The following is a 27707-nucleotide window of genomic DNA, read 5'->3' on the forward strand; positions in this document are numbered from 1 at the left end:
CGAGGAGGAGAGCTTCTTCTCATAGTTCATAGGCTCATCGTTTTTTCTTTCTTTTTTTCCTTTCTTGCTTTCAATAGTGCGTCGCCTTTTGTTGCTTATTATTCGACCTACTAGGCGCGTTCGAGGAAATAATGTTCGATTGGTGTCGATTAAATAATTGGCGCACAGTTGATCAAGTTCTTCCTCCTCTTTCCCCTCTTTTCTCTCACTGATTGGCGCGTGTAAATGTCTATGCGTACACTGAGGAGAAAATTGCTAAATTTTAATAAATATTTATGCGAACAATGCTAACGAAATATTTACTAAATGTAAATATATATTTATTTAATTCAAGAACCACTAATTTAATTCAAGTATAATTTCTTCTTATTATAGAGTACATATTTATGTACCGCAACTAAATATTGTGTAATTATACTTGTATATTTATATTAAGAGTTAATTATGACAATGATTTTTTTCGGAGTAAAATTTTTTATCCACAGAACATTGCACAAATTATTCCAGCAACGTTTGCAACATTCTGAAATATTGCTGCAATATTTTCTCTGCTGTATGGATAAGATTTAAAAACCCCAGCTAAAAATAATTAGTCGAATAGTTTCTGGATGGGCTTCGAGATATTTTTGTATTAGGGATCTTGGAGCTCGCTATGTTTCTAACAATAAGTCTATTTCTGTTCTTTTTATGATAAATCATTTCCTAATTACTGTTAATTAAAGTTGGAGGCTATGCTAATCGATGTTTTACCAGTGCTAGAGCTCGAGATAGCGAAGAAAGCTGCACCGAGAAAAGAAATTTGTTGAAAAACTAAAATGTTTAGTCCGATACATGCTACTAAATATTCAGTTGGTTTAATTAGGTCTTGTTTAAAAAATTCGAATGGTTGACATGAATGAACTATACCTTTTTTTTTGTGCGACTAAATAACTGTTGAATCAATCAATCCAATGTTTAGTTGATCGTGCGACGATTAACGCTATTAGGGACATTTCAATATTCGGTAAATACACAAACCACTTATTTTCGGCATAAATCGCATTTATTTTACCTCATAAATTTTCTCAAACCTTTTGGTTTACAACAGTATATACTACCTCTCGCCGAAAATGATAATTGCTTACTCTTATTCGCCCAATTATTTAATTGACACCATCTTTCCAAACGGTCGATCTAATTTTGTAGGAAACAAAAGAAATTATTTAATTACTCGTGTTGTGCCATCGACGAGGTACTATCAAGTAGATTTCGATTTTAATTTACAATCGATCGGTCAAGTTTATAAAACCCAAGCGATGCTTTGCTCGTTTGTAATCTTTCTCTTTTCCCATCCGCTTTGTGAAGAAGAAATTAACAGAGGTTGCCTTTTAAAATTTCGTAAAATCTACCGTTAAATTCGTTATCCGTTTTGGATTAGTCTCCGAAATTTAGCCGTGGTTTTGAAGTGATTTGTGCCTCGAAATCAATCGGAGGTTAATAATTCATTTTCAGCCCATAAATGAGGTCTTTCGCCGTGTATTTCTCGCAATCCTATTTAGATTGAAATCAACGCGTTTAGAATTCGTCAAGTGACTTCTCATCCTTATTTTTTCGCATGTTTTCACTGAGAAAAAAAAGTTGTTAACTGGACTAAAATTTTTAACTTGTTTAAATTTCTTTAATCGAAGTATTTATGTATTTAAATGAAATATATAAATGCTTAAATCAAAGTTCGAGTATTTTATGTATTTCAATTAAATACATGAATACTTGAACTGAACAAATTTAATTGTGTTGAAAATTTTAGTCAAGTTAACAACTTTTTTTCTCCCAGTGTAGAAATGCGGGATCATATTCGATACACAAGAGAGAGAGAGAGAGAGAGAGAGAGAGAGAAGATAATAACTCTGGAAATCCTCGTTACATTTTTAATATTTATCAGGCAAATATTAACTGTACTCTTCTTGCAGATTCTCATTTCCGCGCCTTCACGAGATATGTACAATATTACATTACAAGATTACTCAATATTTGTCGCAGGCTCTACAATGTGCTATGTTAATATTCATAACCGATTTCGCATAATAGTTTTTCTTCAAAGTTAATTCATTTAATAATTAATTGATAACGTATTTATATTAATTGTATATTACATATAATTAATTAATAACACATAAATATATACATATAATTGACTAATAGTAACATATTTAGGAATTAAAAATGCTGCAAACAATACCGATTTGGTACAAGTGGTATATATCGGTACAATTTTCTATGATATCGATTATACCGGTTACATATACATATGTTATATTAACTTACAAACTTAACATCGCTGTTATTAGATCAATCGGAAGAATGCAGCGTGTTCTTCGAGTGTACATCTTACAAAAAGAAAACAAAAAGTATTAAACTCGGAATTTTAATTAACTGCAATTAACTCCTGTAGACAACACGCGTGTCACAAGACGTCTTTATGATGTCTTTTTGTTGACCCGCACGTTAACTTGCGCGTACGTTCTTTCTTTTTTTTTTGTGGGACATACATACGTTGAAGTGCACTACTGATCCGATCAATTTAAGATGTCGTTGACCCTCGGTAATATAACAATTAGGGATGTGCGAATCAGGATTATTTGACGCTGAATCGAATTGAATTGACAAAACTTTACGCGAATCGAAGCGGATCGAATTCAATAAAATCGAATTGTTGAAAACTATTAATAATACATTTATTAGTAGATTGAATATTAATATACACTCAGAGAAAACTTGATTTTGTTAACGTGAAAATACTTTTAAGATAAAACAAAAATTTATTTGATTTCAAGAAATGAAAGTTGTTAGCGTTTTTTAAAATAAATAATTATTTGTTTAACTTAAACAAATATTTTTTTAATTCAAAGAAAGCACTGACAGAAATGTGAGAAAATAATTCAGTTGTTCTGATTTTAAAAATATATTTCTTTCATTTGAAAAAAAAAAAAAAAAAAAGATTTGCGTTGCAATCTATTTTTTAATTCTAATAAAATGTTCAATTAAAAAAGTTCCTCCAATTAAAGAAACTTTTCTTTAACCGTGCAGCAATTTCTTTGATCAAATAAATTTGTTTTGTAACTCAGAAGAAACATTTCTCTGGATGCAAACATAACAAATGATTTCTATATTGTAAGAAAAATAATATCGATGCTGTCTAAAGTCATTGCAACGCTATTTATATAATATAGTCATTTTTAATATGATTTTATAAGATTGCCAATATGCGATTCGTATTTGAACCTTTTAGATTCGAAATTTTTTGAATAGTTTGAATTTGAATCATAGAGATTTAAATGAGAATCGAATCGAATCGGATGAAAAAAAAAACTCGCACATCTCTAATAACAATACTATGATGCCGGTGTTCTCGATAAAATCGTGTACGGTATTAATGAAAATTTCAGCCGGGACGTGTCAGATTCTTACTTTTATTCATTCTTTTTTTATTATTTTTATTTTGACCTCGGAGAAATAGAGAAGCTGAGACAATGCCGGTGTACAATCGAAATTACTTCTCTCTGTTTTTAATTTCATACACGGAAAGAAAAGGGTTTGTTAAAACAATTAAAAACTTGACTGATTCAGCAGATTCATAACTGTAGTATACGAACAGCCAGTTTTCTATGTTAAAGTAGCAAAGTTTTGCAGCTGAACAAAATTAGCTATTATAGCTAATCACATTTGTTAAAATAGCACAGCAAACTTGTTAACGTACGGCGAGACAACTTTCTGAAATCCGATAATCAATCGAATATGTTGATTAAAATTTTTAACAAAACTACTAGCTAAGATGGCGCATGTTACACCGAGAGAAATATTTGATGAAATAGTAGATGAAACGTTTAGAGTTAAACGGTGACGAAATAAATTTTATAGTAGTTATAATTATTAGATATGCAGTTGTCTTGGCCAAACAATCTGTAGCCTTAATTAAACAATTATTTTTATACGACTAAATGGTTTGTTAAATGTAACTAAGTTTTTAATACCAGTAACTGCAAAATTTATTCGATCATCATTTAACTAAACATTTGGCTGACACTTCTCTCAGTGCACCTTTGCCGCTGTAACGAAGAAAACTTGTGCTTGTCGCGTTAGCAATTTTCGTTGTAACGAAGGACCAATCGCTCCAACGATTCATTCATTGCTTTCAGACGCAATTTCTTCGTTGAACTATCAAATTTCCCTAGTTATAGGTGTTGAACTCGCGGTAACTACAGCTCTGCTGAATCTTTCCGTGTATTTAAAGCAATATACCTCGTCGTTGATCTTTTCGGTAATCTCTAGCAGATAATTCCAGACAAGCGTAGTCGGGCAGCTCGCGCAGCTCTCGTCCGAACCAGTCGGACGGTTTGTGCCGAGGACGGTTTCGACGTTTCAAACGAATGCTTTTTTTTTTTGTTAGTTTTTTATTTTACTTTCTTTACGTGTATGTTTTTTTTCCATCGAGTACCTATTTGTTTTTTCTACACACGCACGTTGATTCGCCTCGCGGGGTGCCTCGTTGCAACGGGAGGGTGAGGGAGGGACTGATGGGGATCGACGTTCGTTAATGGAAGCGCTTGTCGAGCGGTCACATTGGTGCATCTCGCGATTCGCGTGATTCACTTTTCGCGCTGTAACTTGTCGCACATAGATCCAACGTGGCGGGTCCGTGTGTGTGTGTGTGTGTATGTGTGTGTGTGTGTGTGTGTGTGTGTGTGTGTGTGTGTGTGTGTGTGTGGGTGTGTGTGTGTGTGTGTAATACTGGTGACAATCGTTGTTCCGAAGGGATAGCAAGGAGGAGCGGTAACTTGTTTTTATTTTATCGAAATGGATTCTCTTGCAAATTTGCGCAAAGTCTTCCAGTTTATCCTAGTTATCGATATAAAAGAATTATTCGATAGCTCGATTTATTCTTGAATCGCTGAAAATTTGACTTTATTCTCTGACGCGTTTAAAACAATTAGAAGAGATCTTTTGACTTTTTACTTTGACGAATATTCGATGATATATTTCGGAAGAAGAATGAAAGAATTGAAATGATGGAAGATCGACCGCTCGTCGTTGCCATCTCCTCCTCACTTCAATGTTCAATTGACCGTGTGACAGGCGGTGTTTCTATTGATCTTTTACTTAATGTTTTTTTAAAGCACAATGAGGTCTCCTCTTAACTCTTCAGCTCCTCGCCGCGCCCGCCGTCCGTTTGGAACTTGTCGCGACTGCCTTTTACGGAGATTTATTTCGATTGCCTCTTACGTCCCATGTTGCAGATCTTGAAGTGGCACAGGGACATGTCTGAAACACGAATCGCGTCCGTTACTCGCCGCTGCCGCTGCCGCATCGCGCTGAGTCTCGCGTCGCTCCAATAACGTAGCTTTGATAATTTCTACTTTACTTATCAGACTTAATTATTGTCTATTTAAATTATTTCAAGAAATAATTAACGTACCTATGAAGGAGCATTTTTTAAATTTTATTTAAGCAAAGGAATTTGGTTTTTTTAAGCTCACTAAAAATTGAGCCAGATACTGATCTGGAAATGATGTTATTGGAGCATAAAAATAATTATGGAGGATGTTTAAGGATGGTTCAATACTGCAAAAATTTTGACGTTCGAGTAATCATCTTGAGCGTCCCATACAATTATTTTGGTCCAACGTACAATTATTTTCTGATCTATATCTAGCTAAGTTTTCAGATGCGGTAAAATTCTTCTTTCCGTGTATTAAATTTAAGTGCTAGATATTACGAGTTAATTTCAATCAAACTGTTTTTGGGGAATCTCGCAGAAAATTTCTCTTTCTACATTTTTTTATTCAAGTCCAATTGAAAATGTGCTTCGTCGGGTAATTTGGAATTGTGCAGCAAGCTTATGCGAAGTTTGTGCTCTGATTCCTCCTTCAAATTTCTGAGATTAGTCGGGACGTAATTATTCAAATCAAAATCTTTACGAAATCTTTTCTATCGCTTTTTTTTTCGCAAGAATCGCGTTTTTTTTTTTTAATTGAACAGAATGCAACGTCTAAAATGTCTTTACTCGCGATCGTTGTGTTTTTTTTAGATTATTATTAGATTGCTTGTTCTCTCTTTTGTGTCACGCGTAGACTCAACGAATGACATTTTCAGGGCGTAGTGAGGAAAATATTTGAACTTAAAATGCTTTCAAAGATGAATTAAAAGTAAAAACCGCGAATTAATTGGCGCACTACTCCCTGCAAACGAAGGAGCTATCTGAAATAACACGAACTACTGTCATGCGTATTAAATATATTAATGATTTCGGAGTTGCATTTACGTTATAATAAACACTTAATTTTTATACGTCACGAACTATCTTAACTATGTATAGAAAGAACACTTTTACTGCAGCATCTAAAAATTCAGCTAGATACAGAGCAGAAAATAACTTTACGTAACTTAAAATAACTTTATCAAAATAATTATGCAGCACGCTCCAGCGTGATAAATGTTGCTTCAAACGATTTTTACATTCTAGCAACCAAGTTAAACATCCGTTACAATTTTTTAAATGGTTCAACACAATTATTTATCTGCGTTTCAACAAAATTCTTTCTGGGTATAAATGGAAAGACAAGAAGACGTCGCATTCGTTATTATATTTAATGAACGAAGGTAATTATCAAATCTCGCTTGTTACCTACTTTACAAAAATCGACGAATGTGCACGTTATTCTTTCGAGTTTGAGAATCGAGGAATCAATTTCGTAGAATCAATCAAAGCTAGCACGCGCGGGAAAGAAAGAGAGAGAAAGAGCGAAAGACACGTAATGCGTCACGCGCCAATTGCTCCAATCAATTGTTATCGATGTTCGCCTTCGGTCGATCGAACGCGGCGCAGATTGCTATTTCATACGCGTAGGCAATCTGTACGCATGTTCGTCGTCACGCCGAAAAAGGTTTACTTGTCGGATTATCCGAGAGAAGATCTCTCTCTCGAATTTTTTGGTGAGACCTATCCCTAGCGCTACAATGTTAATATGAAATATATAATATTCCTGAAATATTATTTAATGTTAATAAAAAGTGATTACATATGTCCACTCCTGATTACATATGAATATTATCATGAGAAATAAATGATAATATTTACTTCAATATTTGAAACTATCGCAAATATTATAACATTTGAAATGTAATAATTATAAAGTTTATAGAATATTTTATGCATAATAATTTATATGTATTTTTGCCCACAATAATATTTGGAGAACATTTTCATAATATCCTACGAATATTATGTAAATATGGACGTGTGAGATTAATTACTATATTTCCGTAATATTAAAAATATTGAATAATATTCTCGGAATGTTATTTTAATATTATTTTAGTTTTTAATAATGTTCATATAACGTTCCAGCAATATTGTGCTTGAAGGGATACTCTCTCGGTCTCGCGAAATAAAGAGCATATTTTTGACCGCCTTTTCTAAAAAAAATAAAAAAAAGATTCTCTGCGAATTTTCCCGAAACGTGCGCGGCATAATCTTCCGATCCTTCGGGATCCAGTTGACTAATCCCCGGTAGGGGCGATAACGGCCAGATTTTGTTTAACGGCTGGGAGTAGTCATCCCACGCGACGACTCGAGGAAATCCGCCAAAATAATCTCCGAATCTCCCAAACGTATCTCTTCAGGAGATATCGCTACCGACGGACGCGTTACGAGAAGATTTTTCTCGGGTGCTTCTCACTTTATTCTCTGATTTTTATTTATTTTACTCCTACCCCGACCGTTTCGCGGTATGTTACTCTTGATTTTTCTGCCTCATTATCATAAAGCTCCATGGAAGTTCGTGCAAAATGGCAAGTTAAACTGCCATTCTATTTATCTGCTCGCTCAATTAATCTTAATTTGTCCGTCTTGCGTCCGCGTGATTTATCGTTTCTCTCCTTTCGTGAAACACAGGTTGTTATCACGTACAGATCTCGCGTCACGAAATTCGCTTTTATGCGGGGATGTATCATCTCGGGAACATTCTCAGACAGCATATTTTATCAAATATATGTGTATTCGTAAATGAAATTCTGAAAATTTATTTTCAAAAAATGTAGCAAAAATTTTATAGAAATTTTTTATGAAGATTTTGAAATAATACAAAAATCATTATAATGTATAATATGTATTTTACACTGAGAAAAAATATTTCTTGAGAAACCAAGATATTTAGTCCGATACGTTCAGCTAAATATTGAGTTGGTTTAATTAATTCTTGATTGAAAAATGTTAATGTTTAACATAAATAAATGTTAAGTTAATTTAATTAATTCTTGACTTGAAAAATATTAATGTTTGACATGAATAAATTATATTTATTTTGTCGCACTAAATGGTTGTTGCATCAACTCAATGTTTGCTAAATATTTTAGTTTTCCAACAATTTTTTTCTCAATGTAAAAATATATTGCAAGATATTTCTTTCATTTACATATATATAAATGTAAACTTATCTTTTTGTTATTTACATTTTTCGGATATGAGCATAAATGCATACAAAATATTTATAGACATAATTAAAATATTTCACTCTTTCTCTCTTTCTTATAATAAATACAATATTTTAATGTGCTGTCTGGGATTAAGATTTTGCGGGATTTGATCCAGTCGGGACTCGACTGGAGTCTGCGACATCCTTTTGTAACAACGAGAAATAAATTAGATGCGAGCGATACTCACAGCTGACCGTGTTGCCTTGTCGTTTGCCCGGATGCTGTGGATCGTGGATAACTCGTTCGGGTGTGGGCAATGGTTCCGGTTGGAGTTCTCCGATGGGGTATTCCGGCGGCGGTTGTTCCATCGACATCGCTCGTTCCCGTTCCCGCATTTTTGCCTCGAGGATCGCCTGAATCTCGAGCTGTTCCTCGCTGATCTCGTGCTCCTGCTCGACCACCCGGTGCTTCTGCTCTATCAGTTGCTTCAGGCGGTTTATCAACATCTGCGCACGACCGAGTAGAATATAAAAATTGTGGAGAGATATGATTGAAAAATAATTAAATTAATAATACGATTTAATTTTTAATTAATTTAAATTAATTTTTAGAGACCGTAATATTTTTTCTCTTGAAACTTTTTAGACTCTTGTGTGTTTTGAATGGAAAAAAAACTACAATATGAATCGCCAAAGAAATTTAATATTTTATTTATAAATTAAGTTTAAATAAAATAACAATAAAATTTTTTTATACGGAAATGTATTTTTTCTTTTACATAAGTAAATTTGTAGCTGAGGAAAAGGTTAATAAGCTAAAAATGTGTTGAAAATAATTAGTTGAAGTTAAAAAGTAACTTATTTTAAATTAACTAAGTTAAAAGTTATTAACCTTTCCTAACTAGTAAGAGAGAGTTGTTACCAACTATGCAGGTAAAATTTTTTTCAATCGCATTTAATATCAGGAAATACTGTTCAGTGAGGAATATCTATACATAGACGCAATGTTACGTGATTGGCTATCGAGTGATGAAACTTTCGAGAAAGCTTTTGAAAACTTTTTCCATTCAATAGGCAATTCTCTGATATACAAGTGTCCACGTGGACCATCTTTTTTTGCTAGAAAGCATTCTGAATATGCGAAACTCAGTGGGATGCTACTGTTAGCAATCTTTCCAGTTCAACGATTTCATCGAATTCAACGCGCAGAGAAAAGTTATTTAAATTGATGAAATCATTTTTTTAACTTGGGTTTTTTTTTTAAGTTAAAATGCAAATATCTTTGAGGAAAATAAAAATTTATTTGATTTCAAGAAATGATGTCTTAGTCTTTTTAAAATAAACAAATAGTTTATTTACACAAATCATTTTTTAATTCAAAGAAGAAATACTGACAGAAATGCAAAAAATAATTTTGTTGTTTTGGTTTAAAAAATCTATTTCTTTCATTTAAGAAAAGATTTGCGTCGCACACACAATCAAATTGTTTCTTCAAAAGAATTGTTTCTTCAATGAAACAATTTTTTAAAATCGAAGAAAGTTTTCTTTGGGTGGAATGCCGATTGTTGGTGAGGAAAGATTATGTGCAGATCGTGCTGTACTCACGATATTTTCCGCCTCTTCCACGGGATCGCCATAAAAGAGGCCCGGTGGCACCGGTTCCGGTTCCGGTTGCGGTTGCGGGAGCGCGAGGGCCCTGTCGATGCCACTTGTGGCACAGGACAGCACGAGTGCCGCCAGCAGACCCAAGCTTGTCCTAGCGACGGCTCGTTGACTACCTCTTACCGTCATTCCCTCGTATCTCGTACTTTCTGCGGAGAAGAGGGCAGAAAAGCGCGTTCTTAGACAAAAGTTACTAAAGTTCTCACAACGGGCCAGCTGACATTGCTTTTTTATGCATTTGTAGCGAAAGAAGCAATAAAAAAATTGTCTTTAAATATCTGTTTTATATTATAAATGTAATACAATATTTTGCAGTCATTTTTCAATCGTTTCTTAATATTTATCATAGGAATTACGATTGTATAAACAATGTTTGAAAAATTATACGAGAAAGAAAGATGATTTAGATCAGAATTACGAAAAAATTATGAAGCACTTATTGGGAAGGTAATGAACGCCTTAATTAATTAATTTTATTTGTTTATTATTATGCCTTTTAATTATTCATTGTGTTTTATTTTATTTGCAAATTGAATATTTTCTTCTCGAAATTTGTTTTACGTATTTTTTTTTTTTTAATATGACGAAGATGTTTCGTGTTTGTCAGTAATAGATGATTAAGAAGTTTTCTTCTTTTACGGAAGAAGCTATACTTCCGCATCTCTCTCTCTCTCTCTCTCTCTCTCTGTTATTTCTTCTCCGATATTTGATCTAGTTTTCCGCAGACATTTCGAAGTTTTAATATTTCGGGCACGCTTCATGTCCGAAATATTCTCAGAATTCTCGTGATCGAAAGATCGTAAAATTGCGGAAGAGTCGGTTCGCGTCGACCGCGCAACAGGCACGATACTAGAAGCGAAAGCGAGAGAGTGTCCTGTCGAGGTCGGAGAAGAAATCATTTCTTCTCGGGCAATTGTCGCGACGATAACGACCGCAGAGTCGTTTTTCGTGAAAAATAATCTTCCTGCGGGGCCGCAAGAAGGCTAAAAATATGCAACAAAATTCTGGAACGAGCGCACGCAATCGGAAGGAGTACACGATCGCGCGTTCGCGAACGGCGAGCAGCGAGCGCACGGCGGGGGTCGCGGTGATTGTCATCGCGCGTGTATCGCGACGTTTCTCTCGTCACATCGCGCTATCGAGAGATAAAAGTTCTCTCGCGGGGTTATCCGTGCGAGGGAGGAGGAGGGACTCGAAGCGGAGAGAAGACGCTCGCGTCGAGGCGACACGCGGTTTCGCGCTGGTCTAATTGATTTTTTGCCCCGTCACGAGCGCGGCACGCCGAATCTCTTGGGGGCGAGGCGGGGCGCGATCCGCGAGCGAGAGGATCTCCTCCCCCGGGGTCATCGCGGATTATCCTCTTGACCGATACGTTATCGCGTTATCGCGTGACAAGCTGCGTGTAGCGAATGATAAACGAAGCGAAATCGAGCGCGAGGGAGCGAGAGAGCGCGCGGGCTAAACTATCGCGAGCTCGATATTGCGCGATATCTCCACGTCACGTACTTAGAGTGACGATAGTGCGGGGAAGCAGATAAGTGACAGATGCGCGCTCGCGCGCGCGTCACACGACAACGATAATAACAACATTAATGAAAATAATAAATAAATATCGAAAAATCGGACGGATAGGAGCGACCGGGCCGATCGCTCTCGGCGCGAGAGACGGAGGAAAAGAGAGAGAGAGAAACGCGGCGCATTTAACGATTATTTATAGATTCTAAATCGATTTCTCGCTGTTATATTTGCCGGCCGCGAGAACACTCGCACCGCGAGCTGCCCGTCGCAAACAAAACGATTAGAAATCAATCTTCGCTCGCGCGCAGATTCGCTCGCCTTCGACGCAGAAACCGTCGTCTCACCGTCGGCGGTTCGACGGTTTGTTAAGGAATTGCGGTACGGCGGAATTTTTTCAGCTCCCCTTAGAGAAATTCAGTATTCAACTGGTCATTGATTAATTATTATTTTTTTTTTTAATATTAAAAGCGCTGTGCTTTTAAGATTCAAAATTAGTAATTAATCCCTGATTTTTTACCATTTTAATAAGGTCAAGATAAACCGAGGTAAATCGGATAAAAAAAATAATAAAATTCTTTTGATATAAAGTTTTACTATTAATTCTTAAACTCTACATCTTTGGCTCAAGTTTTATACAATAAAATAATACAAACATGTGTTTCTTATCGCACAGAAAACTAAGAGAAGGAAATTGTCCCATTTTTGGGGTCGAAACGGATCACTAATTAAAAAGAAAAGAAATAAAAAATCTGAAAGGAATAAAAATGAATGAATAAATTCTTTGAGGATTTTATTAATTCGTTTCAAACTCACGAAATTGAGACTCTGTTTTTAAATAAGAGACAACATTTTTTCGCGCACTCACGATCTCTGCGCTTGTATCATCGACTGACACTGAATCACACGCAATACAGAATTGTTGTATATTATTTCCGCTGCAGAGGGATCGCGCGGAAGTTACTAGCATGATAAAACAGATCGTATAAAATAAAAAAACTGTCTCAACTTGTATAATGACCCGATTCGCCTTGTCGTCTAATCATCTGTCAATCCGAGTCTTTTTTGACACAAGTGAAATTTCATGATTCAAATTTCAATTTTTTTTTTTTAAATAAAGATCTGAACGTTTAAAAAATTGTTTGATAATGCGATAGAGATGAAAGTATCATAATTCTGAATTTCTTCAAAGGAGTAAAAAAAATTGCTCTAAAGAAAAAATACTTTAGAATGCAGATGGAGAGTTAAATTTTTGTAAGATCCGGTTGAACAAAGGGGGAATAGGAAACAGAAAAGGAAATATTTCGTTCGTCCTGTTGGAATCTAACCCGGTTCGATTAAACTTCGTGAAGTCGATCGACAAGGGGAAGAAAAAAAATGAAATAACCGGTACAAGCGAACCCACCTGACTCTTCTATTTTTTTGTACATTGAGAAAAAAAGCTGTTGATTAAATTTTTCAACTCAGTTAAATTCTTTCATTTCAAATATTTATGTGTTTAACTTAAATACTCGAACTGAAGAAATTTAATCGAGTTGAAAAAATGTTGGCAAGTTAAAAACTTTTTTCTCTCAGTGTATATGTAATTCAATGTATTTGGTGGAACGAGGGTTAAACTAAATTGAAGCCGTTTGGATTTAAAGAAATCACGGGGGGGAGTCGTTGATGAAATAATCGCGCGAGATTATAGAAAAATCGGTTCGGCAAGACGATCGGAATATCGCGCGAGCGTAACTTACTCTGGTTAAACCTCGTCGAGGACGACTCGCGCTCTATTTCGCCGACGGTACGACACGCGGTGGTAGAATGAGCGGCGAAGGGCTGTTGCACCCTCTATTATACCCGCGCGCAGGTATCCACCCCCGCAACTCGTGTCCGCCCTCCATCGCCCGCGTGTCTCTCCTATAACCGTTCTCTGTAGTCGGCGAGCGACGCGAGCAAAGAAGAGCCGTGTGCTCTCGACGATGCCCACTTTTCGCCCCTGCCAACCTTCGTTCTCGCACCGAAACGCGCGACGCCTACTCCACGCACTTCGCCCATTCGTCTTCGTCGTCGTCGCTCGTCGCTGGGTTCTGCTTGACCGCGCTTGTGGCAGAGCCATCGCCAATCTTGGATTCCCGATTTGGAACCCAAGGAAAACCTGATGTCGCGCGAACGAAATTGTAGGATGACGTTTCTCTTGCTTCTCGAATCGGTTTTCGATTTTCTTTTCCATTTCCCGAATTGGATCGGCTCTTCTTCTTAACATCAAATTGCGCGCGCGATTAAAATATGTCTAATGAATTAAAAAATTAAATGTTTTGACACGATTTTTGATAATAATAATTTGCTTCTAGTTTTTCTTTTTTTTTTGCACGAGAATCGATTCCTTTTATTCTATTATTTTATATATAAAGAAGATTTTTCAGATAAGATTGTCGAAAGGTTAATATTTCGTGAAGACAAGATTTTATATTTATTTTAACAAATTAAAGATGAACTCTATTCTCTATATCTTAGAATTTTTATCCGAGTACATTGAACATAATATAATGTGTTACAGACATACCAGTTATCCATTTTTTGCAGGTGATTTTTCTTTAATAAGTTTTGCATTCAAAATAAGTGCAGAGTAAAATTTATGATTTATGTAAAAATAAATCATATCGATCGATTATTTATAACATGTATTTAGGATAAAATAGTATTTATTGTTTTAAATAACTTCTTATTTTAAACAACATTCTCGGAATTTATTTTATATTTTATATTTTTAATAAGTAGGGGTGAGACATGCGAGAGAGATATATGTAGAATTAATTTTTTTTTATAATTAATCGATTGTTTTCATTTCTCTCTAATGAATACATGCATTAAAGTCTCTAAAAACTTTTTTGCCTGTGCAATTAAAAATCTTTATGCAAAGACGCGTAATATAAAAAAAAATCGACCATTGATTGAAGTCGTCAATATTGATTCGAATTTTCTGTTTGAGAAAGTTAAACAGAACAGTTACACGATGCTTATCGGATTTGCGAAGTGAGAAGAAACTCTTCAATACGCGTGTTTTGATGTCTTTATTGTTCATCGGATTCAACCACTCCAAACATTCTCGCCCGATGTCGCGCATCTCTCGCAAAGTTTCTTTTCTTTTTACTTTCTTTTTACCGTGATTTAACTGCGACGCGCTGATTACTACAACGATGATGATGACGAGCAAAATGACGCGCATTATAAGGCTGCCGATAGTCTTGGCTTGTAATGAAAACAAACAATCAGGCAGTCGGAAAGTTCGTGCCTCGCCTCGCACATTCTCTTCCGAATTCTGTTATTAGGAGATTCAGGCGTCTGACCGTGGGAGGAAGCGAATCGCGATTTACAGCGTTGATCAATCGCGAGAGAACGCGTGCGCATTTCCGGTGTCACAAATAATGTTTTTAAACCGAAAAAATTCCCCGAAATTTTCAGGAAAAAAAATGAATTTCCGTTTTTCCTGGAGAAATAAGGCGAAGAAAAAAAAAATAGGAAAAATTTATTTTTTCTCATTGTCTCATTTTTCCAGATTTTTTCTTTCGAGATGATGAAACCTTTATCATCCTCCGTGTCAACGATTTTAATACTTCTTCCAGAGCTTTAATGTATAATTCGTCAATAAAGCCATTACAGTTGTATTTTTCCATATTTTTTGGAAAAGATTGTGGGACACAAGTCTGGGTTTTTCCCTCGACTTTCTTTCTCCGCGAAATTAAGAACGCCAGTCGCGATGATGAGCGAATGCTTATAATTAGACATTTAGCAACGTTCGGTCCTACGTCGCGAGCGAATGGTGACACCCGAGATCGCTTCTTATCGCGACACAGAGGGGAAAGGGGTGAGGGGCACACCCGCGATACGGAGAGGGAGAGTATTATCGAGATTCGTTATGGAGATTCCTCCCCCGCCTTTCCTTCCTCCTCCCGTTCTCCTCTTCGCATCTGACGAAATTGCCAGTTCTGTGAGTAAATAAATCCGAGTATCCTCGATCTCGATCGACCCCGATGGACGATCGGGACCGCCCGATATCCGTTGGCAGATAAGACGCCAGCCAGCGAAGATTGTCCCACTCGATCTTGCCAACGAAAGCCAGAGAGAGAGAGAGAGAGAGAGAGAGAGAGAGAGGGAGAGAGAGGAATGCTATTTAAAGCGTTCCCATGCTACTCCGAGGATTACCGTGCTCGAGTCTTGTAGAGAGTCTAATGAGAATCTTAATAACAGATTATTGACATTACACGTAAGTACTTTGAGCAGCTTTGTCTACGCGATTTGACATTTCGCTTGTGTCTCGACGCGCTGACGCGTCTCTCGAATTCAGATCGTTTGATCAGAGGGATCGTCGTGGGAATGAGGTCACCCAACCTCTCGCTATGAAAAAAATTGACCAACACTACAAGAGAAAAGTTTTTTCCAGTCAAAAAATGTTTGTTTGAATCAATAAAATTTGTGCATTGCAATATAGTTAAAGAAAAATTTCTTTGATTGGAAGACATTTTTTGATTATTCCTTTTATTAGAATTGAAGCAATAATTGAAGCAATAGGTGGTACAACGCAAATCTTTTTTTTTTTTTTAATGAAAGAAATATAATATATTTTTAAAACCAGAATAACCAAATTATTTCTTACATTTCTTTTCAGTACTTTTTTGAATTAGATAGAAAATCTTTTGTTTAAATTAACTTTAAATTAATCTGAACAAATTATTTATTTTAAAAAAGATTAATAACTCTCGAAGTTAAATAAATTTTTATTTACACTTCAACTTAAGAAAACCAAATTAAAAAAACAATTTCATCAATTGACACGTACATTCAGAGAAAAGTTATGTTTAAATTGATGAAATCGATTTTTTAACTTTGCTTTTTTAAGTTGAAGTGAAATCTCTTTGAGGAAAGTAAAAATTTATCTAATTTTATGAAATGGTATTTTTTTAAAATAAATAATTAATTCAAATTATTTGTTTAATCAAAACACATAATGATTTAATTCAAAGTTAATACTGATAGAATCTAAGAAATAGTTTTGTTGTTCTGGTCTTAAAAATATATCTTTCGTTAAAAAAAAACGGTGTGTTACACAACCAAACAATTTTATTAAAATTCTAACAAAAGGAACAACCAAAGAATTTTTTCAAATCAAAGAAATTTTTCTTTTGGTATAAATGGTATAAATGGTAAAAGGTCCATCTTCCTCCTAAATGGGCGGGAGATGGACCTTATTCCTCATACTATGCTGACCTTTCACGTCTTTTCACCGATAAAAATCACTGAAAAGCAAACTCGATCGTGTCACATATAGCCACGTGTATCGATGGAGAATCCTGCGCAGTGCGCGCCTATTTGGGGGTTAATTACTTAATACCCACGCGCACGTCATTTGCGAGCGTGCAGTGCAGCGGCTTGCGCAACTACGCGCTCCGCTTTGTCCGCTCTACCCTTACGAAGAAGCTGCTTAGTTTGCACGCGAAATTAATGCAAAGCTAGCTGGGGCGTAGTAGATCCGCGATTGATCCCCGGGTTCCCCAGTTATGCGCGTTCGAATGTTGTAACGATCAAAACAGGGTGGCAGAGGCGGGAGGGTGGAGACAGATGCAGAAAGAGAGAGAGAGAGAGAGAGAGAGAGAGAGAGAGAGAGAATTACGCGTGGAAATCTTGTGAGAAATTTGATACGACATATACGGTAATTTACACGCAGAGTGTCCTGTAATTAACGAATTAACAAGGGAAAACAACAAGGAAAATCAGTGAAATCTTTCTGATTTGCAGTGATATATATTGTACTTATAATTATATAAAAAAAAGAATTCCTGGATTTTTCAAGTTAAACAATCTTGTCAATTTAAACATGACTTTTTTTCTGCTGGAAGAAACAAAATTTTTCATGTGAGAAATAAATTTCTTCATGTGAGCAAGTTATGTCTGTTTAATATTATCAAATTCTTTTAAGAAAATTTTGTACTCTTGCTTATTTATGAGACTATGATTATGAATTGATTACATAATGATTTTTTAAAATAAAAATAGTTTTTAAGGAAAATAATTTATTTGATTTAAAAGAATGACGTTATTAGTATTTTTTAAAGTAAATAATTTGTTCAAATTATTTGTTTAGTTTAAACGAAGAAGCTTCGCTCTGGATGTATATTCTCGAGCTTTTTCCAAAAATTTTGGTTGAATAGAAAAATTTCAGAATCATGTTTTTATCCAATTATCTTTTTGCAAATCTTTTGGATTTGAAATGAAATTTTTCGTAACCAAAATATCGAGACTTATCATCATTCATCGCAGTTCTCTAATTTTTAGCATCACATTGTTTTTTATCCCTTTTATGTCTTATTACGTGTGGTCTTGGATTAAAAGATCCTATTATTACAATAGGCAATAAACTGCAGATATAAAGTTAACTGGAGAACATAATCCAGCTGAAGCTTCATTGTTCATTCGATTCCTTAAAGTATGTGTTTGTGAAATATCCTTTGTTGCCAATCGCAACTCGTAAAGTTACCGTTTTGATAAGTAAAAATTAACTCTGAGTTGAAGGAATGTACCATTAATTGACGTGTCTGGTCTCCTTGGGACATTCCACGTGTCTAAGCCTTGACGTACGAGCTTTCATTATCCGATCCGCAGATCCACCGACTGTATTCACCGATTTCTCGAAGCGAATTAACGTTCGCACCTAGTCGATTGTATTCCCCATTGCATTATCTCGGGGTAAAATTGTCCGATGTTACATGGGAGAAAATCAAAGGCTTTCCGGCTTTTCTCCTCGGAACTTCTGCGACTTCTAATAGGTTTTCTCCCTTACAAGCGGAGCTTTGCAAAGCGAAAAGTTTCAAAGAAGCTTGACGATCTCTTATGAGAAAAGAGATTGCCATTCTCGGGGGTGGAAAAGTTCATCGATATTGAGATATAAGATCACAACATGTTATATTGCGCCGTTTCCACTGCGTGAAATTTCAATCTGTAATTAGAAATAGTTTTACAGAGGTGGATACTATTTCCGACGTACGTAGGAAGAGGATTTTATCGAGACTAATCGTTCGTTATTTTGTTCCATTAACGATCATTTTTCATACGAAAATTTTATTAGCATCTTTTTCACTTTATCACAACCAATATGATTTTATTAATAAATAATTTGTCAAATTAAAAAAAATATACTTAAGTTTGAAACATATTATACGTAAAAGGTTTTGTAGAAAGATTATTGTAAAAGATGCATATCGTGTTGGTGAAGAATAATGAGCGAAATAAAGTAGCAAAATAATTAATTAATAAAGCAGTAGTTTGGCGGCGCGAACTTCTTTATGTTAAAATTATTGGAGTAAAAGTTATTAGTCACTTCGTATTATAATAAATTGATAGTCTTTAACTTCCTTCACGAACTTCCAGAGAAAAATTTGTTCAACTGAATACCGAGTTGGTTTAGTTAATGCTTGATTAAAAAATGTTAACGCGAATGAACTACACTTTTTTTTTTATGCAATCAAATAATTGCTGAATTAATCCAATGTTCAATGAACATTTATAGTTTCTTAACAAATTTTCTTTCTCGGTGTTCTAGCCTTCAGGTGAGACCGCAAAGTAGCTTCCTCTTTTCCTTGAGGAAAAACAGCGAGGAAGACTCCAGATCAGAAGAACGTCTCAGCGGACGATAAAGAAAAAAAAAAATAAGGAGAAAGATAAGGAGGGGAGAAGCAAAGTCGCATCGATTCTTTTGCGAATTCATCGACGCCTACGCCGACGAGGCAGCGATTATTAAGAGGATGTTCACGAGATGCTCGCTCGGTAAGTCACCTGTCTTTCTCTACTGACTAGATCGAGAAGATACGCGTGGCGTGTCTCGCGTAAATGTCGGAACGAACGAACCAACGACTGTCGCGAGTCAAGGAAACCTGGTCGAATGTTTTCGACGAGAGAGGAAAGTGCATGTTATCTATGCAGGGTCACTGCACCGGTCGCTGAACAATCGCCAGTAAATGACTGTTTGAGGGAAATATAAAAATAATAAGACTTGAAAATAATAAATTGCAAAATTGATTAATATTTTTTACAGATCTAACTTTCATGCCGTGATTCCATTAAAATATATTTTTCTACTTGAAAATATAATTGCATTGAGCCGTCTCTTTGTTTATTGACTGGTGCGGTGACCCTATCGTGTTATTATATCATTCAATATTGACATTATCTGCTTATACGTAATGAGAAAGTTATTACACTCTCCAATAAGAAAAGGCGCGATCCGCCATTGAAAATTTAGCTGTGGATTTGGATTAAATTCTCGCTGGACGAGCTGCGGCTCTTTGACGAACGGTTTTGCAGATTGAGAAGTTTAGAAGAGATTTTCCAAGTATTTCAGATTATAAATTCTCTGAATTTATAAGATTTCTAAATTTAAATTCAGATTATAGTTTTCATTTTTGCGACTTTTTTTTTTAATATTATTGCCCGCGAGGAAATTTTCGTTCTTTTTTCCCTTTATGCCGCATCATCGCATCACGACACCCCTGTAGGAACGTTTCTTCGAGAATTGCTCGGTGAATAATATATTGCCAATTGACAGTGCGTGGAAAAATTGATCGAGGCTGGATGGCGAGGTACAATTTTATTTGGCACATTCAGTAATGAGATTTGATAACTTTTGAGATCAGAGATGTTTCGGTGACCTCGATAACAAAACTGCAAATTGGCAAATCGTATCGCACGCGTGGCACTTCTCGAAACCTCGGGTCCCGCTTACCACAAAATCGCGATCGATCCGTCTCTCCTTCTCTCGCGACAGGGGATTGCGAGAGGAGATCTTATTGTCGTCCATTGTACTTTTTTTCTTTAGTTTGAAAGGAAAATGGATACACATTCGTGTCTGGAGGATAAGTGCCTTATTTATCAGAATTCTCATGATAGTTTCATGAGAGTGTCGAGCCGCGGAGGTGTTTATTAACGATTCTCTTTGCCGCTCTTGCGTTAAAGATGAAGCTTCCCGCGGAGAGGAAGATTTATGAAAAATTATGCTTTAGAATTTATGGATGTATTGCGGTGTATAAATGTAGCGCATAAACAAAGTTTTCTTTGAATATTTTTAAACGTGCGAATAAAAATTGCTGCAAAATTATTGTTGTCCTAAATTTAAATCCAAAGGATTGGATAAATTTGTTCCTGTAAACTAAATTAAGTAAAAATTAATAATATTAATTATAATATTAATTTAGTTAAATAAATTAACTAAATTATTTTTATTGAATTATAATATCATGATCTTTTGAAATTAATTTAAATAATAATAAAATAATTAAAGTATTGTTAATAAATTTAATATTTTATTTGTAAATTTATAAGTTTATATGAAATAACAGAAATTATTTTATTATATGGGAATGTATTTTTTCCTTTTCTAGATAAAATTTTAATTATAAAGAAAAAAGTTAATAAATTAAAGTTCATATGGTTTAAAAATAACTAATGGAAGTTTAAAATTAACCAAGTTTAGTTACAAGTTATTAATTTTGCAACTTTATTGTTTAACTTTTAAGTCTTTAACTAATTATTAATTAATTAGTTAGACTTAACATTAACTAATTATTAATAATTAGCTATCGATAATAATAATTAGCAAATCAAGAGACTCCCTTTCGTGTCTCGGCATTGAGTATACCGAATACACGTTAATGACGAGCAACAAGAGAATCGGATATTGCACGCAAATAGAGTATATATCGCTGCAAAGTGCGTTTGTGCATCAGTACACGTTTGTTTAATTTGCATTAACGTATATATTATAGTAGTTCAGCTGCATAATGCGTTGCAATTTTCTCCGACACTGTGTTAGGGATAACAAAATTCTCTTATGATCGCTTAAGATTCGTTCGCGTCTTTTCTGGAGTATCGTTCCTTAACCTTTCCAACCCCTCTCTTTTCCCCTCCGTTTCTTCAAACAGAAACATGTTTTTTTTGCATAAGTCGATTCTCCTCGTCATTATATGCATGTAAAAGTATTAATATGAAGTTATCGAAAAGTCATAAAGTCATCAATACTTCATGAGACGTTTGATATCTTATCCTAACATATTTTGATATCAAACGTCTCGTCTACCGTCTTACCTTATATTTTTATACGTAGAATGATAAAAAAAAGAACGGATACGTTCAAAAAAAATTTTCAACGCTTAAATTAAAAAAAATGAGATAACTCGAAAATAACGAGATATTGCTGTATAACTTTTGTTACACGAAATTGGATAACTTTTTAGATTTAAATTAGGCAAATATATGAAGTCATACATTATATAAATTTAGAAAGAAATGAAGTATTATATAAATATTAATATAAATTTATATAAATATTTATATAAATTATGTACACAGAGATGCAAATTTTTTGAGAGTTTGCGTTTCAAGTAAAAATTCGTTCCACGTTCGCAATGCGATGCTAAACGAAAAGGCATTATGTTCGCCAGTCATCCTACTTATCGTGAGACTTATCGTAACTTGCGATACGATTTTGACCGGAAATGCGAGTTTACAGTTGGAGTGTGATCCGATAGCGGTATCGGCTTTATTTTGGGGCAAAAAACGTGAATCTCTCTTTCGACATCGGCCGTACGACACACAAAACGCACGATAGCCCTTCCTTCCATCGAGTTATTAGTTACGAAATAAAAGCTTGCCGTTTGCTCATCTTCTTTCAAAAGTCCGATCGCTTGGGCAACTCATTCAATTATCCATCCTAAAACGTTGAAGATTGTCGCGCCCAAATTATTGATTGTTTTAAGTGAAAACAATTACTAAATATTCTTTAGATAGTATAAAATGTGAATCAATTCTATATTGAGCATGTTAAATTTTAATTCGAACGTGGCAAAAAGAGAACTGAAAGAAATTACGTTGAGAAAATTCAATCGAAACTTTTGTCACACAGTCATCGTTAATGAAACATGACATTTCTCAAAACATTAAGAAAATTGTGAAGAAATTACAGACTTTTACATCGCATTTGTAAGAAGTAGACACGTGCTCTAATGGAAATATAATTAATAACAAAATAATGAAAGAAATCTGAATTTTCAAAATTTAAATACTTTAGCAATGAAGATAGACAATTAGGCCTTTTAACGAGCAGTTATTCAATAACTCATTAAAAGGCCTAATTGACTATTTTTATTGTTAATTACTTACACGAGCTTGACCTTATTGAGCTTATTTTAAATACTTAAAATTGTCGAGATGATTTATATAAAGTATTGTAATGAAGATTTTTTAAACTGAGAAATGTGACCCAACGTGTGTAAAGAAGATATTGAAAGACGACGCAGTTAGAGTGTTAATCGATTTGAACAAAAAAAATCGTAAATGAGATAACTAAATTTGGACTTTGCAGCAAAATATTTTTCGTACGATTACTAATTATCCACGTTTGTATCTTTCCTTTCCGTCGCGCTTACATCTCGATCGGGCGCGAGGGGTTGTCTCCCCCTCTTCCCATCGTCAACGATGGAAGATTAAAAATCGAAGCTTGAAAAGAAATGTCAGGGCTGCGTTCGCGGAGCATGCTGCTACCAGCGCTGTTGCGTCATTCCATTCCATCCTTATTTTGCGTCGAATGATGGATGAAGGGTACGGTCAAGATGAGGCTACAAATGTTTCGAAGCATTTTTTGATTGGTCAATTTGTAAAATTCTTTGTTCCGATTGATTAATCAAATGCTTCGGAGCGTTTGTAGCGTCTGATTGACCGCAGCCAAAGATAGAGTGACGGAATAGCGCGAACCACGCAGTTTAGGACTCGAATCCGATGTGTATCCACCCTCTCTCCGCTTCTAGCGGCTTCAGCCGACAGACAGACAGACAGACAGACAGAAGAGACGTAAATCGCGCGCGACAGAGGAATAAACCAGAATGAATCACCGAGGCCTTGCACGTCGTGGGCCTCGCGTGTCACACGTGTTGCGCGGCGAAAACAAAGAAGAAACGAAAAAAAAAAAAAAACGAGGGCGACGAGTCGAAATCGCAGAACGTTTAACCGATCCCATCAATGAGGGGATGTTCGTTGATGAGCGCGCTACGACAATCGGCGGCGCTTTTCTCTCCTCCAGCGTACACTACGAGATCTATCTCTCTTCTCGTCGCGCCGTCTCCGCCGTCATCCGCGAAACCGCGAAGCTACCCCGCTTTTTGCGTTACTTTGTCCTCCTCTCTCTCTTTTTCTCTCTTTCCATTTCGCGATCTTCATCCCGCGCTATCGCTCTTCCTCTCGCGGAGAACTCGCTTCTTCTTTTCGCGCGGTTTCTCTCTTCTCCCCCTCTCCCTCTCTCCTTCCCATGCACGCTTTCCTCAAAGGCGAAGAGGGGAGACCCGGAGAGAAGCGGTTAGTAAATATGATGATACCGGAATCGGATACAAGGAAACCATTAATCATTAACCGAGCCGGGGGAGGGGGACGTGAATGGGACCCGGGCACCGCGAGGGCCGCAAAGTGGAAGATTTTGACGGGGTTATCTGCGACCGGGGACGAAAAGATTGAAAGAGAGATCGCGAAATTAACCTCCCCTCTGTGTCAACCGAATTGCGATTTGCTCTTGTCACGGGGTGAACTCTCCTCCCTCTTTCCTCTTCCTTTCGGGACGTGTTGCCTTCATCGTTCGCGAAGTTGGCTCGAGTGATCTCCGCGAGAATTGACCGTGATTTGCAAGTTTATTAGTAACGAAGGGTGGGAGAGAAATCGAACTTTAATCCAAGTGGATGAGAGCTATTCTCTATTTCAAATAAATATTTCAAATTAGGACGTTTCTCAAAACGTTAAGAAAATTAGGAAAAAATTACAGATTATTTTATATTGCATTGGAAAGTAGTGGAAAACATTTGGCAACGATTTTCTATCTGGATAAAAAGTTATTTCAATAAGAAGTAGACATGTGCTCTAATGAAAATGTAATTAATGAAATAAGAAATGATGAAGAAAATCTGAATCTTTTTATTTAAGTGCTCTAAATATTCAAGATGATTTATGTAAATGCAGAAATTAGTTCTGCTAAATAAACAAAATTTATTTATTTTTAAAACAACTAAATATGCGCTCATAATAAAACTTTGTATAAATCATCTTGAATACTTTACTACTAACACAGAAAATTGAGATTTTTCTTAATGTTGTAAAAAATAATTTAATTTTTAATAACAGAATAAATGGACTAAAAAATGTTATTAAATAATAATATAATTTTATTTGTAGAATTTTCATATGTATATCGTTTATTTGTTGATATTAAACATATTTCCAAATTTTATTTATTTTGCAAGTACTGTATGTCCGACAAATTCTTAAATATTGAATGCGTAAATATATTGAAAAAGATTTGATACATTTTAATAATTTTTTAAATGAAAAATTTTAAATTGATTTTGAAGGAAAATTCTCATTTGAGTGGATATAAAATGATATCATCGTTTTCGCATGGAGAATGCTATTTATTATTTTTAATTTAAACTGTTAACGTTAGCATTTTACATCAACTGAATATTATTATTACTCATTCTACTTTATTTTCTTAGAATATTGCGTATTCTGAGAAGAAGATGGTTCTTTATTTTTGTGGAACATAAATTTATTTTATTGAAATAAATCTTTATTTAAGAGCAGTAAAATTTTATTTGTAGCAAATAAATAAATAAATAAAAAAAATGTAATGTATTTCACAGTAATGTATAATTTCGTTATCACAAATGTTTTTTATTATTAATGAGTATCGAAGAAAAATCAAACGTCACATGTAATATTTGCTTGCTAATGTTTTGCATTTTTTTTCTCAGTGTAATAATAAATAATTTTGCGCGGGAAACACGATTTATTATTTTAATTATTTTTCCTTAGAATTTATTATATGCTTACACTGAGAAGAGAGTACTTCAAAATTTATCTGTGAGATATAAATTTATTTCAATGAAATTGAATCTCTATTTAAATACGAATGCGAAATAACATTTTATTCCTAGCAAATGAATTAATTAATAAAAAAAAAAGAAAAATGAGACTATGTACTTCACAGAAATATATATTTCGTCATCAGAATCAAATTCTTTTATAACTAATAAATATTGAAAGAAACATCACGTGAGAGCAAACATTTTACTTTTTCTTTCTCAGAATAATAAAGAAATTTTTTTTCACGCACGATATTCCGCAAAATTGAATTGTATCCGGGATCCAAGTCCCTTCACGCTTTGACCGTCTATCGGAACTTATCGCGTTAACAAGCGTGAAAGTCATCGCGGAATTCGAACCGAGTTCTTCTCTCGGCCTTCTCGCCGGAGCGCGATTTTCACGCGAGATACTCACCGTCGCTGTCGCAAGGGTTGATGAGAAGGCTTTTTTTTCTTCGCGTAGCTGTGTGAAAAGCAGAGTATCCCCGTTAAAAATTCCTGCCTCCCTCGAACTTCGTCCTGGTCGACGATTCGCTCGGGCTTACCGCAGCACGCACAGCGCGAAAAGGAAGATCGGCCGCCTTATATAAGCCTGTCCTTATATATACGTTCGATTCGCGGGTGATCGCGATTACTCTAAGTCATCGCCGGGCCCACGTTCTCTCGTTTGGCTATAGTTTCGCGTATCTCTCTTTCTCCGTTCGCGTCCGTCTGTCTCTCCTTCTCTCCGCGCTTCTTTTCGTACTTCTCGAATGATCTCACTCGCCCCGCGGTTTTGCGAACTATCTATCGATTCTCGGTCGCTTGCCGGGACCCTCGTGTCTTATAAGCACTCGGACGTCCCCACCTCTTTAATCGTTTGCGCGGGGAGCCTCTTCCTCTCCGCGGGCAGCGCGCGGTCCTCGGTCTCGTGGCCCGCGGAGACGGCGGCGGCGGCGGCGGCGGCGGCGGCGAGCCGCTTCTCGCGTTAGCGGGAGCCAGCTTGGCTCCAGACTATCGTCTCCTCTCTCACCCTCGTGTCCTTCTTTATCTCTTTTCTCCTCCTCCTCCTCCTCCTCCTCCTATCCGTTTCCTCCGTCTTATTTCGTGCGATGCGTGTCCATGCGCGGGCTCTCTTTATCTCGATTCCGCCCCGACGGAGGAATTCTTTTCATTGTCCGCCGGCGAAGCTGAATGATCGGTTTTCTCGCAATTACGATAACTATTTGCGATAGTTATTACGACGTTACAATATCGTGACGCGATGTTACAACACTTCCGGACACTAATGCCGGCTAGACAAAGCGAGAGAGAAAGAGAGAGAGAGAGAGAGGGAGAGGGAGAGGAACGTAATGCACACCGTGAGAAATCTTTCAGCGAGCGACGAGGACTTTGATTTATTTTATAACTTTAGAATTTTACGCATTCGGATCGTTTCTGTCCTTGCGGTTATTTTTTTTCCTTCGTATACATAAAATTCTCAGAACAGTCGGAACTATATTTTAAGAAGCAAAGAAGTCTCACGCGTGTTCTAAGAAATTAAAAGAGTTTATACAAATATCTATAAATACTGAGATCCGGTCAAATCCAATGCAAATTTATACGGGATGATCCCTCGTATAATAGAGCTGACGAAAAATATAAGGTAACTTTTTTGATGGCGTGCGAGAAAAATTAATTTTAGGTAAATTTGTGCCAAGAATGCTATATAAAATTAATATTTGTGGTATATTGTCCTTGTATATTCGGATATATGCAGCCTTGTTCTTTTTTTTACATTTTTTTATCCAATTTTAACTTTAGTAAAAAGTATAAAATGTTCCAATTTTCTTCTGTCCAATAATCAATAATATAATTTTTTTAGTATGCGAGAAAAATTAATTTAAAGAAAATAAGTGTTTGAGAAAAAAATGCTATATGAAAGCAATATCTATGTAATATTGTCACAATACATTTGAATATCCTTAATCCTGTTTTTTGCACACTGGGAAAAAATTGTTAAATTGACTAAATTTTTCAATTTAATTAAATTGTTTTTATAATTATCACGTAACAATAACAATACAGGGTTGGCGAGATTTAAAATCAACAAACAATAATTCAGAGCAAAAAATTGTTAAAAGAAATTAGAGCAAGAAATTAATTAAAAAGCTAGAGCAAAATATTTCGC

General features: G+C 35.5%; 2 protein-coding genes across 4 annotated transcripts in view; one reads left to right on the forward strand and one right to left on the reverse strand.

Annotated features, from left to right (window-relative positions):
- LOC105202260 (DNA ligase 3) overlaps window positions 1–27707 on the forward strand; it is a 96862-nt gene that overhangs the window by 5921 nt on the left and 63234 nt on the right. The window contains exon 3 of the mRNA XM_011170680.3: window positions 19207–19430. The gene's annotated coding sequence lies outside the window, so the exon portion shown is untranslated. The remainder of the gene's footprint in view (window positions 1–19206; window positions 19431–27707) is intronic.
- LOC105202261 lies at window positions 52–26382 on the reverse strand. 3 transcript variants are annotated; one of them, XM_039456683.1, is made up of 4 exons: window positions 25974–26382; window positions 10056–10261; window positions 8699–8957; window positions 52–240 (listed from the first exon to the last, which is right to left on the reverse strand). In XM_039456683.1, the coding sequence occupies exons 2-4, from the start codon at window positions 10239–10241 to the stop codon at window positions 230–232; spliced, it is 456 nt and encodes a 151-aa protein (XP_039312617.1). In that variant the 5' UTR covers window positions 10242–10261; window positions 25974–26382; the 3' UTR covers window positions 52–229. The 3 variants fall into 3 exon arrangements, with proteins under 3 accessions (XP_039312617.1, XP_011168984.1, XP_011168985.1); XM_011170682.3 differs by lacking the exon at window positions 52–240 and adding an exon at window positions 1024–5298 and having other exon boundaries at window positions 25974–26377; XM_011170683.3 differs by lacking the exons at window positions 52–240; window positions 25974–26382 and adding exons at window positions 1024–5298; window positions 13367–13450.

This window comes from Solenopsis invicta, chromosome 13 (assembly GCF_016802725.1).
Source record: "Solenopsis invicta isolate M01_SB chromosome 13, UNIL_Sinv_3.0, whole genome shotgun sequence".
NCBI lineage: Eukaryota > Metazoa > Arthropoda > Insecta > Hymenoptera > Formicidae > Solenopsis > Solenopsis invicta.

Excerpts from the sequence above, each read along its gene's own strand:
- LOC105202261 (XM_011170682.3), bottom strand. The coding sequence starts at position 10,241 with ATGACGGTAAGAGGTAGTCAACGAGCCGTCGCTAGGACAAGCTTGGGT. Across the intron at positions 8,958-10,055 it reads TGGAAGAGGCGGAAAATATC|ATGTTGATAAACCGCCTGAA; the intron begins GTGAGTACAGCA and ends GGTCGTGCGCAG. Across the intron at positions 5,299-8,698 it reads ACAAGGCAACACGGTCAGCT|ACATGTCCCTGTGCCACTTC; the intron begins GTGAGTATCGCT and ends TTCGTGTTTCAG.